General features: G+C 40.0%; 1 protein-coding gene across 1 annotated transcript in view; it reads left to right on the plus strand.

The window, feature by feature from the left end:
* Positions 1 to 20,144, plus strand: part of LOC109961621 (cadherin-12-like) — a 98,933-nt gene that overhangs the window by 52,456 nt on the left and 26,333 nt on the right. The window contains exons 4-6 of the mRNA XM_020602592.1: positions 2,130 to 2,249; positions 4,634 to 4,801; positions 7,836 to 8,023. Of these exons, the coding sequence (XP_020458248.1) occupies positions 2,130 to 2,249; positions 4,634 to 4,801; positions 7,836 to 8,023 (476 nt within the window). The remainder of the gene's footprint in view (positions 1 to 2,129; positions 2,250 to 4,633; positions 4,802 to 7,835; positions 8,024 to 20,144) is intronic.

Raw genomic sequence — 20,144 nt, forward strand, 5'->3', positions numbered from 1 at the left:
TAAGGGGTCAGTTAAATTATAAAATTCATGCTATACGCACAACCAAAAAAAGATTCTGTATTTCCATAAGTGGAGTAAAACTATGGAATAATTTAAGTGTGGACATAAAAAACAGTAAGAAAATTGATGAGTTTAAACACAGATATAAAGGTATGTGTCAATCAAGATATGGGCAAGAACAGGCTTAATGATTAATCAGGTGGGAGTGTGGATGTAGAACAAAATTATCCATGTAGTAATACTGCTTGCAAACCAATGATGATAAGATGATGTTAGGGGGTAGGACTAGATAAGTCTAACTTCTTCCTACTCTGTTCAAGCATGTACTAGGTATAAGCAAATTGAAAATATATTTGTGCATAGGTGTGGAATTATGTGTGTTGACATATTGACTGTTGTTACATGTAGAAGGATAAATCAAATCAAATCAAATCAAATCAATTGATCATGTTGAATTTAAAAACAGGGTAAATGAGGTATTTTTTTTATGCCTAACAACTAACTATGTTGTTCCTGTTACTGTAGGAGTAGGCCCTTTGTGCATTGCATTGGTTTCGGTATTAGTTTTTTCCCTTTCTTTCTTTCTTTCTTTCTTTCTTTTTCTTTCTAAATAAAAGCCACCAAATAATGCTACAAATTAGGGATATAGCGATTTTTGTAATTTCACAATACTGTGATAGAAAGATGGCTCGTTACCACTGTCCGACTGTGACGGTATCTGCCAGGATATTACCTGGTTATTTCACTAGTATAAGTGCATTCAGAATTTGAAACTGACATAACAGATGCTCCATCATCAACTTTTAATGCTGTTGTGTGGCAGCATTTCAGTTTTCTCATTTCAAAAAATGACACGGGAGGAACAGAAACTGACAATTTGCAAATTCTGCCTGATGAATGACTGAGATAGTCCTGGACCCATCTTGTCAAAACAGTCGGGAACCAGAGTGTGCTACACTTTAACGGAGATGGGCAAACAAACCAAACAAGACATGCAAAACCTCCCACTTAGTAACCACCCTTAGTCTTTTCTCTTGGAAAAGTATTCTGCTAGCACAAATCTCGCCTTTATGTCCCTTGTCCTAGTATAGATTGGCATCTTCTTCTCTTCTTTCTGGTGCGCTAATCTACTGCATCCAGTGGTTGGGGGGGAAACCTGCTGCAGCTGGTCCAGTACTGAGAGCCCAGCCACCGGACAGCATGGCCACCAAACAGAGAAAGTTTAACCTGACTAGGGGCTATTAAAACACTGATGTTCCACTGTGGGTATGAGTCATTTTGTTTACAAGATCCAGCTGCTACAGTAATATGTTATTTTGTATTATTTCATCTAAGCACTGCTACGGACTGTTGCTTTGTTTTTGTTTTGCAATTGCACATACGGTTCAGTCATTTAAGTGCCAATAAAAGTTCATGCCAATTTTTTGCAATCCGTATGTCATTGCTGGCTACTTTTAATTTAATAAAGAAGGAAAGCAGCACTTCAAGTTAAAAGAAATATTTAACAAAACAAAAAATTAATAAAAAAAAGTTAAAAAGAATATCATACAAAAACTGCTGATTTATTATTTAGTAAAGGGCTTTTTTATTATTTAAAAAAAATCATGATAAATAGGACATCATGGAGTTTTTATGGCAATAGTATTGTGAGTTTTTAATTATCAGAACATCCCTACTAAAAATGCACAAGTCAAAACATACAACAGGAATACTGAGCAACTTCCCAACACATTTTTCTCTCCTCCATACTCCTCCAAATTACTCCCTATCCCTATCCTACCCTAGGGAATTTTAACTGTTCAGCAATAGCTTCCTCAGTTGTGATTCATCCCTCATTACTGTTACATAGGTGAGATTATTCAATAAACCGATTAACTTCAGAGTGTTTTTTTAGTCAGAAACAGAGAGGTGGTCTGTGTGAACCAGTCAGACTAAGACTAGAATACTGAGAAACATTTCTATCACAAATTAAATCACTTACTCTGAAAATAAAATGTAATAATTTTTACAATCATTCACTTGGAAAAATTTGAGGGGGCTACTGGCCTCTCAAATTGAATGAGCACTATGCCCCTGATTTCAGTCTCAAATGGAAACAACTCAACATGTCTATCTTCTCTCTTCCACAGGGACATATGTGACACAAGTGACAGCCACGGATGCAGATGACCCTACCTATGGAAATAGTGCTAGAGTGGTATACAGCATCCTCCATGGTCAACCATACTTCTCTGTTGATGCTAAAACAGGTACTTCTATTTATTTCTGTCTCTGATTTATGTGCACAAATAGTCATTCAGTCAGTGCAGTTCATAAACATGTTTACACTGTCATTTGCAAGTCAAAAGTAATTACCTCTGTTTTATGTGCACGTGGCAACTGTAGTAAGGAAACATGCAGTAAAGCAAGAGTATCTAGGCCAGTGGTCTTGAATAATAGGAATGGCTGAGGGTCTTGTTAACAGTGCAGTGTAAGTTGGATTAGTGGAAGCATACATCAGGACAATAAAAACCACAGAAAGACACATGTTCCCCAATAAAGAAAGTGAAGTATTTATGTGACAAGTATAAAATAAAGGGTCAGTTGTAATGTACAGTTAAATAAAGCAGCACTTATGTCAAATATTCATCATTAACAGCAAGCATTGAAAATTCGGAATAATATTTTTTCAGAGAAGCTACATAAAGTAAATAAATAGAAATTCAAATATGTAATTTCTTTTGAGCAAAGTGACTCTTAATAAGGTAGTTGTCATCACTTAGTGCAACATATCACACCCACAAACTCACAACTCACAGGAAATAAAGTACTGCCTCAGTACCACCAGTCACTTTGTGAATCTTTGCAACAAGAATACAGAGTCAATGATACTATTGTCATGATTCTTTAAACTTCCTGTTTCAGGCTTTTATTTTGATATTCTTCTACTTCTGTTTGTGCTCTTGTTTCTGCTTTCCATTGCACTCACCTGTCTCCCAAACGTAATCAGGGACTGTAGGTCTGTAGGCCAGATTGTTTTCAGAGAAGCGTCAAGCATGACTCGTGTTCCGCCTGGCATTCTTGTTCCCGTGTTTTCTCATGGTTTTCTCCATGTTGCTGGACTGAGTGATCCCCTCTTCCTAGATGCTTCTCATTCTCATTACCTGGTCACTGTTCCGTGTAGACCATGTTCCTGTTTTGGACCCCAAAACAGACACATGCTCTTTATTTGTTTCTGGTTTTTGTGTGCTCATGTTATGAGCTGAGTTTGGTCGTGGGCTAGAGTTTTGTTTTAGGCAAGCCTTGTTTTTGTTCTTGTTTTAGGACTGAAAATCTAGCTTTTGTTTTCTCTATGTATTCCTAGTTATTAGCCGTAGGTAACTTTTGCTCTAGCCCACATAATGTTCTTTATCTAGTCCTGTTTGAATTTGCCTCATCGCCTGCTCTAGTGCCCTAGCAAGTGTTAATTAACCTCTGTTTTTCCATCACCGGATCCTCCTGTCTCTGTGTAGCATTTGATTTCTAATACTGACTTAAACTGACAACTCTAGCACTATAGCACTTGGCTTGATCTGAAATAACCACAAGACAAATAAGTCAATAACATTAGATTCTTACCTGCACTTTGCAGGAGTAGGTGGAGGGTGTCACAGGAGGAACATGCAGTAAAACGGTTTTAAATTAGCAGCACTGTGTGTGCAGGGGTGGAGGGGGCTGGGACAAACTACTGCACTAAATCTGAAATAACTCCATATCACCAGGTGGTCGACTGCTCATGGTTTACTACCTGGAACAGTTCAGAGCATATGAAAATAGGTTCATACATATCACACAGGCAGATGCAGTGGAGTATGTTGCTGATTATGCTGCACATCCCAGCACTTTACAAAGCACATACTGTGACAGCATTTCATTCTCATTCTAAAAAAAAAAAGAAAAATCACACTGTTAAAGTAAATGTTTGCCCTGCTGGGCCTGCGTCTATCTCCATACGCATGTCAACAAGGGGAGCAATCACTGGGAGAAAAAGGTGAGCAAGGGGAGGGGTATGATAACAGCATACACTACATAAATCACCAAGGTAATTATGCCTCTCACAGACAGAGACCCCTCCTTATCCAAAACAAAAAGAAGACAGGTATTTAATAAATAAACATAATCTTTGATTTTAGATTCACACGTTATGAGTCTGTGGATCAAGTGGGACATCCTCCATATTAAATGAAATTAGGGGAGGGAAAAAGTGCAGACTCACCTATGCTGCCTGCTTCCTTTTAGCCTGCCAACCTCCCACCGACCTAGCTATTAATCTGCAGTACAAACGCTCTCTGATCTCACGGTCTCTGATCCTCAAGTGAATCATTATATGGCTTCACCACAGTTCCCTATTGAATGTCAAGTGTCTCCAGTTTGTGAAATGACCTCTATTTCAGCCTTGGTCAGAGGCAAGTGTGTGTCTTCTTACTGGGCAGTGAGCTCCTCCTAAATATATTGTGCATTTTGAAGTAAACTGTGCATCTAGCATCAAACATATTTTAAGGACTTTTATGTTTACCACTTTTTCCCTTTGTTTTTTATCTCACTATCACTTCTTCTTTTTCCTCTGCTTCTCCCTCTGTTATTTGGATTTCTCATTAATTTTGTTGTCCACAAGGGATTATAAGGACAGCATTGCCCAATATGGACAGAGAAGTAAAGGAACATTACCAGGTACTAATCCAGGCCAAGGACATGGGGGGACAACTGGGAGGACTGGCTGGGACTACCACTGTCAACATCACCCTCAGCGATGTCAATGATAACCCACCCAGGTTCTCTAAAAGTGAGTGCCCTTTGTAAATAACATTCATTTAAACACAACACCAACTTTCTTTTTTGTCATATAGTAATAATGTAGATGAGCTCATGCAGGTTCACGCATATTCTAAAAAAATTAAACATTGCATTTGCAGGAAGGCAGGGGGTATTCATCATTTCTACTCTTTGTAATTGGTTTTCATTATCAGTTATTACGCTCTGTTGTAAGGAAAGGCCTGTTTACTTAGCATAATTGCATCTACAGCTTCTATCTCTGGCAGATAAACCAGGATTGGTGTTATTTCACTCACGGGGCATCCTTCCATATTTAGATCAGGTTTGAGTATGATGGTGCTGCACTAGGGAGAGAGTCAGTGTATTTCAATGTTGCCTTTTACATAAACTGCTAATCCTGATTAATCTGATTGTACCATTCACCAGGAAACATAACTGCAAACTCATTGCTCTGTGAAAGCTTTTCTACAACTACTAAGCATAAATATGAGACCATGTGCAAAGCAGCAAGCATATGATGGGAAGGCAACAACACTGTTTTGTATAAATGTAATGTCTTCAGGTATTTGGAGGCAACACTGAATGGTCTCCTCTGAATATAAACACAGGCAGTCAGTCAGACGGTCAAGCTCCTTTGGCTGCAAGGAAAATATATTTCCATAATGCTGTCACAGCACGAAGGTGTGCGCCAGGTGTGGCAGCTCCTCTGCTCTGTCCCAAATCTTTTCTTTGTCTTCTTCTCTTTTCAATCTGTAGAGGGCTTACAGGTAAAAACAAACATGTTGTGGCTATACTGGTGGACCTCATCAGATGATTCAGTTTTGGTATTGCTGCACAAATCTAACCCATATATGACTTTCTGTCAAATTCCTCCCTAATTGTCAAAGATTAGATATTTTGGAAGTCCGTCCCCTGAACCTCTATGATTCAGACTTCACATTTGGACTTGATAAGTTTGACCTTTAAGTATGAACTCCCTAGAACTGGAGGACACAGTACTCAAGCTGTAGCTGCCTGCTAATTATAGTTATCTGGTCCATTAGCGGGTACTGGCATCTCTGAAAACATCGGAGAGAATTCCAAATTGGCATTACTTTATAAACTGACCACATATGCTCAATCTATGTGGTTACTTTCTCACCTGAAAAATAACAAAACTTTGTAAAGCAAATAATAACAGTTCTAGGATGAAAATGATAACAGTTTTGGTCTTGGGGCAGAAGCCGATAGCTGCAACGCAGTGCATTCTGGGATACTTGGCTGTCCCATGTCCACACAAGTCAGCTCCCAAAACATCCTCCATAAAATGGCAGAGCAGGAACACCTCTAGTTTTTTTGATGTGTACTTGGCTGGATGCAGACTTTGAACTGGAACAGTACTTGGGCTGTGACTGATGACGTTACACAAGTCTGCAAGAACACGAGTCCAGAGAAGTATGCATATTGGAAATCATCATGAGTAATAGTGATGTATAGTATCTTCACGTCACACTGCTGAATTAACCTAGAAGTTAGTTAACACACTAATGGTGCCATCTGACAGTTGTTTGGTAACTTCCCTAAACCTGCAACTCTACTTTTTGTCACTGGAGTTTACAAAAGGAAGGGATTTTCATATAAGTAAGGACATTAACCTTGAAAGACTTTTAGAATTGATGTTTGTCCTTGAAAGTACTTGATGATTTATTGAAATTATACCATTCAAATTCATACATATGCCTCGGCTCCCCTCTCAATCCTAGGATCAACACTGAGGGACAACTTAAGATCTGCAGGAAAATTGAGGAATGGCAAATGAGGAGTGCATTAAAATTTATATCACAGCACTCTCTCACAGTGTAGCATGGCCCAGCCATAGCATTCACTGTAAGCAACATTTTCCAATAACCCAAGCAAAGAAGGATATTTTGGTTTTGTTTCAGTAGTGTTATTTTGTTCCTCCACTGAGAAAAAAAGAAATATCCTCTCTGCCCAGAAGTATCCCTTTCTCCCTTCTGGTGCCAAGTATCTGACACTCTGGCTTAGTCTACACATTTATGTTCAAGTACAGGTTCATCCACCTCCAGGTTTTCTGCTATTGTGTGTCAAGTGGCACTATCTATAGGAGTTTATAAGACACTTGTGTCCGTTTCTGTGTGGCACATTCACTTCCCTAGATATATCCATTTCTCAGCTCAAGTTTATCTGGCTGTTAGTTTGTTGCAGCACAGAAATGTTTTAGGAATGCATTTAATTTATTGGAGAAATGCGTGAAGTAGCCTTAACTTGGTGACGCCAAGCATGTGTTAGGTACCAGCACTACGCTGTTATTATAAGGACTTACTGAGTTCCACAGTTTCAGTCAGAATGAATGGTTGCAAATAGAGTAAATGTTGTGTAACCTTTGACATAGCAATGGTTTTAAAATGAATGTCACAGTGAATGCCAAGATTATGAGAAGAGATGAGTTAAAATGGCACCTTGCCCAAAAACAAGTCCTGAGAAAAGTGATAAGACCTTTACGTGCTACTGTTCATAGCACGTATATGGTGCCACCACATGTAGGTACTAATTGCAGCATTACTTTTAACGTCTTGTGGCAGAAGCAGGTGCCATTGTCTGAACAGCCAGCCATCTCAGTGAGAGAAGAAAAACACAGAAAAAGGCTGATTTCCCTTTCCTGAGAGGTGTTGGTGATAATCTATCTGTCTGCTGTTTGTTTGTTTGTGGATTTCTTCCCAAGTCCCTGGCTCTGCTCTCAGGAGTATCAAAGGCAGTGCGCTCTTGTGTGGGTTGATTTCACAGGTAGAGACACCCAATTACAAGGAGCTGAACAGCCTTGATATACAAACATTTTAAAATGTAATAATGTCACGCCTATAGCCACAGGCCTGACTTGAGACAAAGAGCACATCAGCTGTTTGCCTGTGTGTCAATGAAACATCCCTATGTGGGTGATAGGCTCTATAAAGGACAGAGGGTGTGAAGAGCTCTGTATTTCTACGTAATGTCCAGTGATGCTGAGAAATGGCTCTGAGTCCAGTCTGGTGTTTGTTTGTTGACAGGTTTCTTTCACCTAAGAGTCCCTGAGTCATCTGCAGTTGGGTCTGCTGTTGGGAGAATCAAAGCCCATGACTTGGACATTGGAAAAAATGCTGAAGTGGAATACACAATTGTACCAGGCGACGGAGGTGCCATATTCGACATCACCACCAATGAACACAACCAAGAGGGGATCATCATTCTCAAAAGGGTATGGAGTCTCACACACTCAGACACTGTATGGCTGCCGTGGTAAATTCAGCATTATGTATATTTCGACAACACCAACTGCATAAGTATGAGCGCAGAGCCAGGCTATTGTCAGTCCTTTGTGTTTCATTTTTTAACATAACATCAGCTTCATCCATTTCAGTATGTCCCCTTTATGTTAAGCTGCTGTCAGTGAAATAGAAGGGGTTCTACAAATTCTTAACTTAACAAGCCTAATAATAATTGGAAGTGGAATACTTTTAATGTGATTTTCTTCTGGTAGCTTAATATCAATTTGGGAAAAACTGAAAAATCAAAGGACTGGAGTCAAATACAGTGACAGTGTTTTTGTTAGAGAAGAGCAGCCGGATGGGTCTAATTGTACTGATAGATATAGTGCAGTAGAAATGTAAATAACACAGAATTCACAACAATAAGTAAATATGGAGGATGTTTTAAGATTGCAGATGCATTAGTCTTATAAATCAAAGGGCAAATAAAGGCCAGTATTTCAGAATTTAAGTCAGGAAATAGTGTGCATAAAAATGTCATTCTTTATGGAGATGAAGCTTTTGTCACTTAAACATAAAACATGCCTTTTGTCAGCACTTTATCATATCACAACTTGACAGCATCATATGTTAAACCAATCAGGCAGTTTGAAAACCTTAGTCCTTTGGTAAGGCATAAAGAGGTTACTAAATCCAGTCCAAACACAACCCAGAAATCCTGTGGTAGAGATCAGTACAGTGAAGCTCACTCCTCTCATGATAATATCAAAAAGAAAGATATTACAGGTGACAGGAAGCAGGAGAGATGGAACATAACAAAGAAAACTATGCACATATACACACATATACTATATATAGCTTACCTCAGCCACTTGAGGAGGGGGTGCTGCACCTGTGTATGGGACTGTTGCAGCACCACCCAGCACCTCTAACAGGTTCTACATGTTTTATTAACACCTAGATGCTCACTAGTGCTGCTATTCCAGTAGTGCAACTGCTGTTTTAAATCCTGTTCAAAGTTACCTCTGCATGTATAACAAACATCACTAACATCATTGTACAAACCAATAGAGGAATCAGATATACTGTACAACTGTATAATAAATTACGGTAGGTTTTCAGGTATGCCTCCTCATGCTGTAGCAGGACACTTGGCAGATGTGAGGGCGGAACCTGTGGTCTTTCAGTTGTGCGAAGTGTCTCTCTAACTGCTTGTTTCCTTGCTGTACATGTCTTAAAGCACAGTTCAGATCAGCAGTGTTACTCTGAGTGCCTGTGGTATATAATTCACTCAGCATGTCAAGCCTCATTTATTATGCCATATGTTCTTTTTGCTAAATGGATTAATGTATCTAGTGCATAGTTACCCACAGCAAGACATCTTTGGTTGTATCCTGTGCAAAAGTATCAGCAACAGATCAAATCTGCATATGTTTTTGTTACCTAGTACATTTTTAGTACACATCCCAGCACACAAGCACACAAAGGTTTGTCATCTTTTGATCCCTAAATTATGCAGCTGAGCAACTGGTTCCCTGCTCAGTGTAGGAGCTCCCTCAGTACTCTCTGTACATGTGTGTATGAGCATCTGCAAACCTCTGTGGATAAATCTATGTATGCTTGCTTAAGCCAGATTTATAATTCTGTGTCACTGCACATATGGGAACATGTCTGCTGTTCAGAGATGGTTACATAGCTGTTGCAGTTATACTTGTGCGAATGTTAACATTCTGAATGGGGACACTCAAACAACAAAGTACAGAAAATGTAGAAGAAGTTAGGAAATGGAAACAGCTGAGAATCTGAGCCAGGCTCAGGGCTGTTATAATTTTCATCCCAGGACTGGCATTAAGCCAGTAAGCCAGCTGTTGTATGTAACTTTTTGTAAATAGTTTAGTTGTAAATCTTCTCCTAAACCGTCAAACCGGTGCCATCGAAGCCTCCTGTGACCCAGACTCAGTGACCAGAACTGGCAGCAGTGCAGAAATATTAGCTTTTAAAAGGTATTGAGCAAGATTGATCCCTTGAACCGATCGGAGATTTTGAATTATTTCTGCTTGATCAGTAAGTTTGGTTGCATTCTCATTTCTTGTAATTTCATACCAGAGTGTGGTGGAGGCCAGTATGTCATAGTAGAGCAGAGTGGAGCAGGGAGAGGGAGCACTGGGCGGAGCAGAGTGGAGTAATTTGGATTTTCATGCTAGTGGTACCCTAAAGTACGTACCATTCAAATTGGGAATAAGTAGTCAGTCTAGCCAAGTAATGCCGGTTTAGAAATTTGCTCCTTTCTCAGAGATGTGAGTGCTCGTTTGTGGACTGATTAGAAAGTATCTATGAGTCGGATCAACCAGTCGGTGTGCAGGATGTGCAGCTCAGAACAATGCGTAGTTGAGATTTGGGAGGTGTTTGTTGGCATGTCTGTGACCATAAACCCCTTCACGGCATAGGTATGCATTGATGCATATGCATTATTGCAAACAAATATAAATTAAGTTTTATATGCACTGTATGTACTGAATGTGTGAATGGTGCTTATAGTCATGGCTATATATACTGCATAGTGACCTTCTTGTCAATAGTAATAATCATAATAAGGATAATCACCTTTATTTGGCCAAGTATGTTACACACACACGGAATTTGTTTCTGGTACAGAATCGAGGCAGCCATCTGTGGCGCCAACTCGACCAATGGCTCTAACCATCAGGGGCAACTTGGGGGTTCAGTGTCTTGCCCAAGGACACTTCGACATGTGGACTGCAGGCACCAAGATTCGAACCATTCTGTGGTGGGGTTTATGCAAGGGAGAGCAGACGTTTACTGCTCCTCTTGTCTGTTCTATGATTTTTCACATCTTCTACATTTTCAAGTCTTTGAACAAATTCTACAAACAATTTATTACCTGGTGGAATTCAAAAACTATTTAATGAAAGGGAAGGGGGATATAATTTAAGGGGTCAGTTAAATTTGCTAAAATTCATGTTATACGTACAACCAAAGAAAGATGCTACAGCACCACACAGTGGGGAAAAAAATAAAGCCAGTTAGCCAGTTACAACACATATAGGACCAGTGCAAAGTCTGGATACGCCTTCTCACTCAATGCTTATTCTTTGTTTCTGTTGTTTTCTACATTGCAGAATAATACTGAAGCCATCAAAACTATGAAGCATATGGAATTACTGTATGTATGCAAAAAGTGTAAACAAAGCAAACGTGTTTAATATTCAGGGGTCTTTGGAATTAAAGTACACCGTTTTCTTTGACAACCATCAGGAGGAGGGTGCCTGGAATTGTTTTCACAACATGTGTTGCTTATCAGTTATTTGGTGATACATCGTGCCTTCGTAGTGCAGTAGATAGAGATTTGGGGAAAACTGTCAGTCTACAACTGAGGTGCATGACTGACTCTGAAATGTGCAATCAACACTCTCAAAATGCACACGACCTTAGGCAACCCATTGCTGAGGGGTGGGGTGGCTTTTACCCTGGTTTATCTAGAATATTTCTAAAAAATAAATAAATCAAACCTTCGCTTGGGAGACGACTGCTCTACCCACTTGGACCACAGTCGCCCCCACAATGGAATAACAGAAAAGCAGCTGTAATGTAAATGGATGTAGTTATTTGTGTACCTCATGTATACCCTTGATGGATGGTGAAGGTGCATCTTCCTACCTTTTATTTTTGTTCCAGTGTTTGATATGTTGCCATAACAACAATGAGATGTGAAATATTCCCACCGTGTTGGAGACTAAACAAGGCCATTAACTGGGGACACTCTGAGCCTCTTTAACAAGCCCCCCCCCACTACCACCACCACATTGTAATCTACTAAACAAATGATCCTAGCTATGTGGGATTGTGATATTAGCAGGACTGAAATCTACTAAACAAATGATCCTAACTATGTGGGATTGTGATATTAGCAGGACATGGGGAGAGTGAGGAGTAGGTAGTTGGAGATGAAGCCTATATGAGTTGTTCACTGTGTTCCCAGAATACCGACCCGCCCACAGAATTGTCTTATTTCAGACTGGTAGAATATCCACAGAGACAGGTGAGCAAATGTGTGCAGCCAATCCTTCTCTCTCTCTCTTTCTCTTTTCCTCTTTTGACTTCCCACAGTAGGAAAAGCCACACCGTACACAGAGCAAATTTTGGCAGACCCCAAATTAGAGACTCATGAATGTTGGTTATGATAAGAGGATCAAGCTGAGTAATGGGTCACAGGATGATTATCTGTCTCCCAGTCTGTCGATACAGGGGGAGAGGTTTGCACTTCCCATCTGCAAACATAAGATTATGGGAGACAACGGATAAATCCACTAATGAATTCCCAGGGAAATGTCCAGACAAGTGTGCACTTAGAGCAAAATACCATAAAGGTAAAGCACATGGACAAGGACACAGCCACATTCATACAATATATGAAGAGGAATAGCACTCCCACACACTGGGGAGCATTACCTTGATAACCTTGCATAGTTTTGGTTGAACAATTTTAGTCCCTTTTTTCCTGGTAGATAAAAAAAATGGCAGAAACTGAAAAAATCAGTTCTAACCATAAAGTAATGTTGCTGGCTTAATAACAGTGCAGTGTACTATTTGCTGGCTTGTATTCAGGGAATCCATTTTAATACAGGAATATCTACTCACTGTACAAAGTGAGTGCCCCCAGTGGGCTCGGTGCATTCATTAAAGAGCATTTGCTGTAGACTTCAGGCACAGCCTCAGAATCAACCCATTGTTTTGTAAAGGTTCAATGGCAATGCAAAGAAGTAGAAGAGACTTGAGTACTGTTGTGTACCTAACCATGAGGATTTAATTATAAAATACTTACAAAAAATAATAGCAATGACATAATATGACTAAACATATCTATTTTAAGAAAAGCTCTGTGAGATTGACAATAATTTTGTGGTTGCTTGTTTTTTTTTTGGGGGGGGGGGGGAGCTAAGTACAGAGTTGTACAGGGTGATTTTAGTGATTATGGTGATAGCTATGGTGTTGCATATTTGATTGGGGTGTGATGTGTGGTGGGTTTATTATTTGCAAGGGTGGTGTTTTGGTCCCTTGCTTCTTCTGTTCACGTGTCACTAAACCCCACCCAGTCACTCCCATGGCCCAGCACTGGGGCAGTGACAGGCACTTTGTAAAGCACTAAGGTCATACTATTGTTGAAAAACCCTATGCATTTTACATTTTCATTGTCATACTAGGTGATTTCTGTAGTGTACATCTTGGTTTTTAAGCTGTCGATACGTGATTGTGTTCAAAATTACTCCCAGTTTACTTTAAAGCACACTTTAATAACCACATAATAATCATTCATTTTATTTGACTGATGAATTTTATGGACCTCAGGAAAATCCCATTACTGAACAGAAATGTATTGTGAAAAAGCATTTTAGTTAAAATCCCAAAATGTGTTGTCACATTTCATAGATGCAAAAAATAACAGTGGTAACACAAACTGAGTCTCAGTTTATTGCTCACTAGTGAGATATTTTTTAATGTTTGATGGATTGGGAGTAGCAAATAAGTCAGTGAGGGAGTGACACAGCCAGCGACTAAGTTGAAATGTTTCAGCACCATGGACAGAGGCAGAAAAGACAATGGGATTGATCATTGCAAATGTAATTAAAACCTTAATGCGGGATCACAGAGTGCAATCTTAGCGCACTGTTGCCAAGCCAGTTCCACATTGTGAGATAGTATATAGGCATGTAATTACTTTACAACTTTGAACTGATTTGTTTCAAGATTTTGTTTTATTCTGGTAGCAATAAAAACTGGCCAGTGATTCATGCAGCTTACGTAAGGTGACATTCTTCTTGCTTCCACGGAAAAGCACAGTCAAGTGATTGTTACAGTGCTGCGTGGCATTTAAGAAAAAAGGCTCATCAACACACAAAGAGAGCAAAATATATAAACATGCAAACAAAACAAATGCCACTAATTGCCTGGATTGCCTTTGCTCAGACTTGGCACAGACTTCTCCAAAGTCAAATCCATTGGCAGCACTGAGGCAAGAATCCACTTTTGCTCCTCCTGCCATCAATTAAGGACTTAATTTTACTAAAGGCAGACAGTAACACCAGTCTAATTTCTCTGTCGAAAATATCATTACTGGGCTGTTTGAACCATGAATCATTTCAGAGAATGGAAGTTGTTACTGCCTTTCAGTCTTGATGAGTTACTACCAGGCAGTAAAACATTAATGGTCAAATGACAGAAGTAATGATCAAACTGCTAACTTGACACAAGCACAGAAACAGTGAAAAACGTTGGTCAAATACTAAGGAATACAATTGACTCTTTGTTTATACACTTCACATTTTATATAAGACAGTCACATATTTTAAAATGACAAAATGTCTGTATCTCGTGAGAGTCTCTATAGCATATTACAGCTTAAAACTGATAGCCTGTGTCTCTAAGGACTCATCCTATGGCAAGATACCAACTGAGTTTTGTTCACAGACAGGACCCGAGACAAATCTATTGATTATAGTGCTGAATGTTCCAGTAGGATGTGAAATGAGTTATTTTAGGGCCTGTTGTGAAAAGATTTGAAAGAGGGAGGAAAGAAAGAAACAATAGCACAGAACACCAGGAGATCCAGGTCCCCAACACAGATGAATAACACCTCATCCAGTAAGGAGGGGTGTGTGTGTGCATGTCTGCATATGTATGTGCTGTGTGCTTCTACAAAGAGAAAAAAAGGAGAGAAAGTGTAGAGGCGTCTGAGATGCTGCTTGAAATCAATGAAGTGCCTTCTCTCTGGTGGCCTAGGGAGACATGGGTGTAATAGATTAAACTAGTGCCTCGGGGCTCATCCCATGGCTAACCCTGTCCTATTAAGAGTGGCAGTGCGAGTCTTTCACAGTCTCTTCACTCCACTGCAGTGTGGACAGGGCTGCTGGCAAGGCTCTCAGATGGTACCCCACTGTTGTGAGCACTGGGGGGATGAAGATGCTTCGAGGCAGCCGAGGACACAAACCAATGTGACTGATGGGAGCACAATAAAGTGAGCATCTCTTCTCCACCGTGTTAGGACCCCCGGTATTCAGAAAAACATCAAATGGCTGTCTGGAGCATGTTATCTTTTTAAACTGATGATACATACGCTCATTGTGCTCTGTGGTCACTTGACTGCTGATAGTGCAATTGTGGCTAGAAGTCTTTAGCATTATTCTGCAACAGTCAGTCAATGACTGTGGTGACCTCATAAAGAAGTCAGTCATTCACAACAGAGGTATTAGGCCAAACTCAAACCATTGAGTCATAGTTGCCTACCCCTGAATGTTCACCCTAAAGCAGCTTTGTATCCCAGAAATAACATGTTTGTTGGGTGTTCTTATGACAATTAGAGCTTACTCTTTCCTGAGAGGAAAATATTTAGCTTTTCAAATGGGTGTGGTCATGTGGGCTCAGGAGGTTTTGGCCTCACTAAAATCAATGGTGAAGTTTGTAAGATCTAGAAGGATTTATTAGCAGAAATGGACTATAGTATGCACTTTTATGTTTTCATTGATCTATAAACACTTGTATTTTCTTTAGCTTAGAATGAACCTTTTATATCTACATAGGAGCAGGTCCCCTATCATGGAGGCCCCGATGTTGAGCCGCCATGTTTTTTACATGGACTAACCACACACTAGCTCTAGCGCATGAAGTTCATATTTTCACGTTGAAGTAGCAGCTTGGATTTGGAGACACTTGGAAGATGAGGCAATGATGTTAAAAACAAGAAGAAGCATTGTTGTGAGGTTAAGAACTACAATTTGAAGAAACGGAGGAGCCGTAACAGGATCATAGTTATACTCCATAAGGAAAAGCAAGACTATGTGAATCCCCGTCATCAAAGAAGCAAAGACATGAATAAATGGGATAAACAAGGGCACAAGACGAGGATACAGATGGAAACCCTTGATGGTACATGGTCTTATACATGTATTGTGCTTTTCTGTGCACTGCAGCATGTTCAAAGCGCTTTTACACTATTTGCCCATTCTCTCAAGCACTCGCACATTAACACACTGGTGACATCACCAGGAACAACTGGGTTCAATGTCTTGCTCAAAGACACTTTGACATGTGGACTGGAGAAGCCAAGGATTGAACCACCAACCTTCTGGTTAGGAGATGACCCACTCCACCTCCTAAGCCACTGGGAGAAAAGTTTCTACCAAGGCTGCCTGTTTTCTGCTGGATAGGTAATTCAGCCTAACAAATAAATGCAAGATTTTGTTTGATAGCTTTAGCTAGAACATGGCCAGTGCTTAATAACAAGTGAGCTACCGTTTGCTTTTGTTTGGTCAAGTCAGCTGCACTTGTTTGCCAAGTGCACAGTTCTCCCTATATTTATGGTAATCGCTGTGAAACGGCTGTGAGAGCTGTGAGGGCTGTTTTACCGTGATGTATGGGAGCTTCGCTGAACATTGCAGTCTGCATACTCACTGCTAGATGTCCCTAAGTCTCACACACTGGACCTCCAAGCACCAAGATGTGGCCTGATGTTTCAGTTTGGAGAAATAGATTTGCTCACAAAGCTGCAACTAGAAATGTGCAAAATACCAGGCATGGTTTACGTAGCTTTGAGTTTCTCACTGAGGATAAATCAAATAAGAGGATGTTAAGGATGGTACTGTAAATATATAATATGATAGGATGGTTAAATGGATTTTAGGCCATTCACATCAAATTAAACAACATTTGCAATATTTTAGACCCTGTTTAATCTTCAGTTTCTTCAGATGATGCATGCCCTTGACACAAACAAATGAAATCAACCTGCTAATGTCTTGCTGTGCTATGATAATGATTTTTCAAGGGGAAATACTAGATTTGCCCGTGGGTTGGCAGAAGACTCTTCCCCATATTAGATGAGTGTGTGAAGTTTGAGTATAGTATTGAACTCTGCTATTGTGATACTGAGTTAAGCCCACACAATCTGAGAACCTGTTAAATATATAGCAATATCATCCTGCTTCTCCCATCCTTAAAATAATGAGCTAAAAAAGCAGCTGCAAAAAACTTTACACCACACAGGGAGCAAGTTGTGAGAGAGGCACCACAACAGAGCTAAATGTCAGATCAGAAACATATTTCAATTTCTGAATTTGCTGTTGTTATATCTTAGTATAAATTGTCAATAAGCACAACCGTTGCTCTGTACTCATGTGAATCTCACGGTGTCAAGACTTTTTAATGTGTGAGAAGTATATTGTTCCTTTGAGACTGGGGCACTTGATCAGTCCTCTGTTCTAAATTAACAAATTCCCCTTGAAACATAACAGGTTCAACTGGAAAGAAAAAGTTCCTTCATTCAGTATCGCTGCCAGTGCAAAGAAGGTGCACATTTACATATCAAAGGGTGCTGCACCATGTCTAGAATTTCAACTGTGTTCTGTTGTAATGTTGAAGAGCAGCAGCACTGACATGAGAGGAACTCACTCTGCCCTCCGTACAAATTCCACTGTTGCTCCACTTCCCTGTTGTGTCCGCAGTAACCCGTAAAAGGTGCATTAACAACCGAAGTGAATTGAAGTGAATAAGACACTTCAAATGTTTAATTGAACATGCGCAGGTAAAACTTATTAAAGGGTAATATATGTGTGAGTATGAGTAGTAGTTACTCATACACCCTTGTTTCTGAGCACACAAGTAGGTCATCTTCGAGGAAGAATGTAAAATGATGTATGCAGTCCGAGAATGAACGGCCATTTTTTTCCTTCCTGGAAAATTTTCCCTATGGCCTCCAGATCTGATTTTATCCTCCCCAAGTCAAGCATTGACACATTAGCACATCTTCTCATTAACTCAAAGTTTCTCATTACCCCTTTCCAGCCTCATTTTATTCCTATTTAACTGCATACTCGTTAAAAAGGCAGTAAAGCTCTGGACATTACTGTTTTTGCACCCAAACTAGAATATCTAAATTAATCTGTGGGATTTGCTTGACACTTAATCATACGGCAGTCCATGAATTGTTCCACTAGTGTCAGAAAGGCCTCTCTCCTCCATCTGCTGAGGGAGTGAGCTGCACTTTGTTTCTGTAATGCCATCTTTTTTATTTGGCTGCAATTTAACAAATAGCTTTACCTTTTCTGATAAAGTGCTGTAGTGCAAACTACACTAGATTAATATGTCAGCTAACTCACATTTTCTAACGTATGGCATGTATAAACTATTGTACAGAATCTGCCATTTTAGGAATTCCAAAATGTAGAATGTCAGGGTTTTCAGATGGTTTAGGCGCAGTCTAGGTCAAGGGGGTTGTGGTGGTTGGAGAGTTTGAAATTATTCAGGGGAAACTTTGAGCTTCTCCCTCTTTGTTTTGACCATTATCCTTATAATATTTATGAAAGAAAACTGGCACCACTTATTGTAGATATAGTCAAATGTCTACTTTATTTTTATTTTTTGTCAGCACATAGAATTCTCCCTGTTTGCCGTAAAAAGGCAGGGGAAAGCCTGACTGTCAGTCAGCAGAGGCACTTTTCAGGTCATATACCATGTCCCTTGATGGTCAAGAAATAAAATCTGTACAAGTTTGTTTATAATATTAGTTATTAGAGCATCTAACGATAACTCTCAAACAGCACTTTTGCCAAAGCGAGGGCGTCTGAATTGTGCTCAGGTGACAGCATCTCTTATAGAAGTTCATCAGAACTACAAAGTTTGTGTGTGAAAATAAAACTCTTCCAGTCTGTCTTTTGCTAGCTGAGCTTAGACAGTTATAAAGGCTCAGACTTTGGGCGATAATTGTGGCGATGCAGCATGTTGAGATGGAAGGCAATGCTTCTCCTCCCCAGTGAGACTCCGGCTAATGAGGCCCAGTGTTCACCTCCTGCTGTCCACCTCCCCGGCATCACCTTCCCTCCTCCCTCTCTAACTGTGCACATATTTCAGCTCAGCTATGCAAGGCTGTCAACATGCACTGGTCTGTGCATAACATGACATATCGTGCAAGAGGGCCTCTTATTTATTATTTATTTGTATATTATTTACTTTGTTTTTCATAGTGATTTCAACTCATAAAGTCCATGTTTTGATTATATTATTGATGGAGCTGTTGGAGTCTAATACTCCCTCTTTGAAAAGCAAGGAGTTGCTAGAAATCACAGAACCCAGTAGGAGGCTCGGAGAACTGAAATAATAACTGCTGTTCATTTCAGACTACTTTGTCAGCGTAGCTTAGAGAGAGGTCTGCTGATTGTAGGGATCAGCATTTGAATGACACCTACAGTGAATTCAGAGATTATATGAGATTGTTGGTTCAGGGAGTTTGGTCTTCTCTCAGTGTTGTCACTTCTTGAAGGAGATTGAAAGGGACAGAATGTATTTCCCATTGAAGAATCTGTTAGCTGTGTCTATCCAGTTGCATCTGGCACACTGTAATCAAACCAATCATGGTAGTTGATGGTCAGTGATTGCTCTTAGATTGGCTTCCCTTCACAAGCCTCTCTCTCTCTTTTTTTTAAGGACACCTGCTGTAGTAGAAAGACTGAAACAGCAGATATGGTGAGAGACTGAGGACATGAGAGACATCTAATCTCACTGTGAAATCATGACTTCACAGCCTCATTTCTAAATGTTTGACTGATTAGATTGCAAATTCATGTGCATTTAATTTGGACAGATGATTGGTCATATTTATCTTGCATTCCAAGCACGCTTTTTCCTACATTCTCCAGGGCACCCCCCATTTCACAGTCGGTCTCTTCACAGTTTTAGTGATATTACCGACTGTTTTCACTTGGTGTCTTTTGGATCAACATGCCAGAGAAACCTGGGGCAGAAAGACAGCATTGCTGCCATAGTTGTTACATGTTAGTCAATTTGAAATACACTGAAAGGAATGTCTCTCATGTGACTCCAGACCAGTGGAGCATGGCGAACGGCAAGCTTGCCAAGTGCGGTTGGTCACACATGAGAGGACAGAAGACAGACAGAAGCTCGAACATGAGTGTCACTGCTGTCAGATGTTTACACCTTAGCAGGAGACAAGACAAGGATGCTGATTCCTCCTCCCGCTTTTGACTAATTGACCCTGAGCTGATATGACAGAGGCTTGAACAGGTTGAGCATATTAACTCCTAA

This window comes from Monopterus albus, unplaced genomic scaffold (assembly GCF_001952655.1).
Source record: "Monopterus albus unplaced genomic scaffold, M_albus_1.0 scaffold3.1, whole genome shotgun sequence".
In the NCBI taxonomy this organism is placed as follows: Eukaryota; Metazoa; Chordata; class Actinopteri; order Synbranchiformes; family Synbranchidae; genus Monopterus; species Monopterus albus.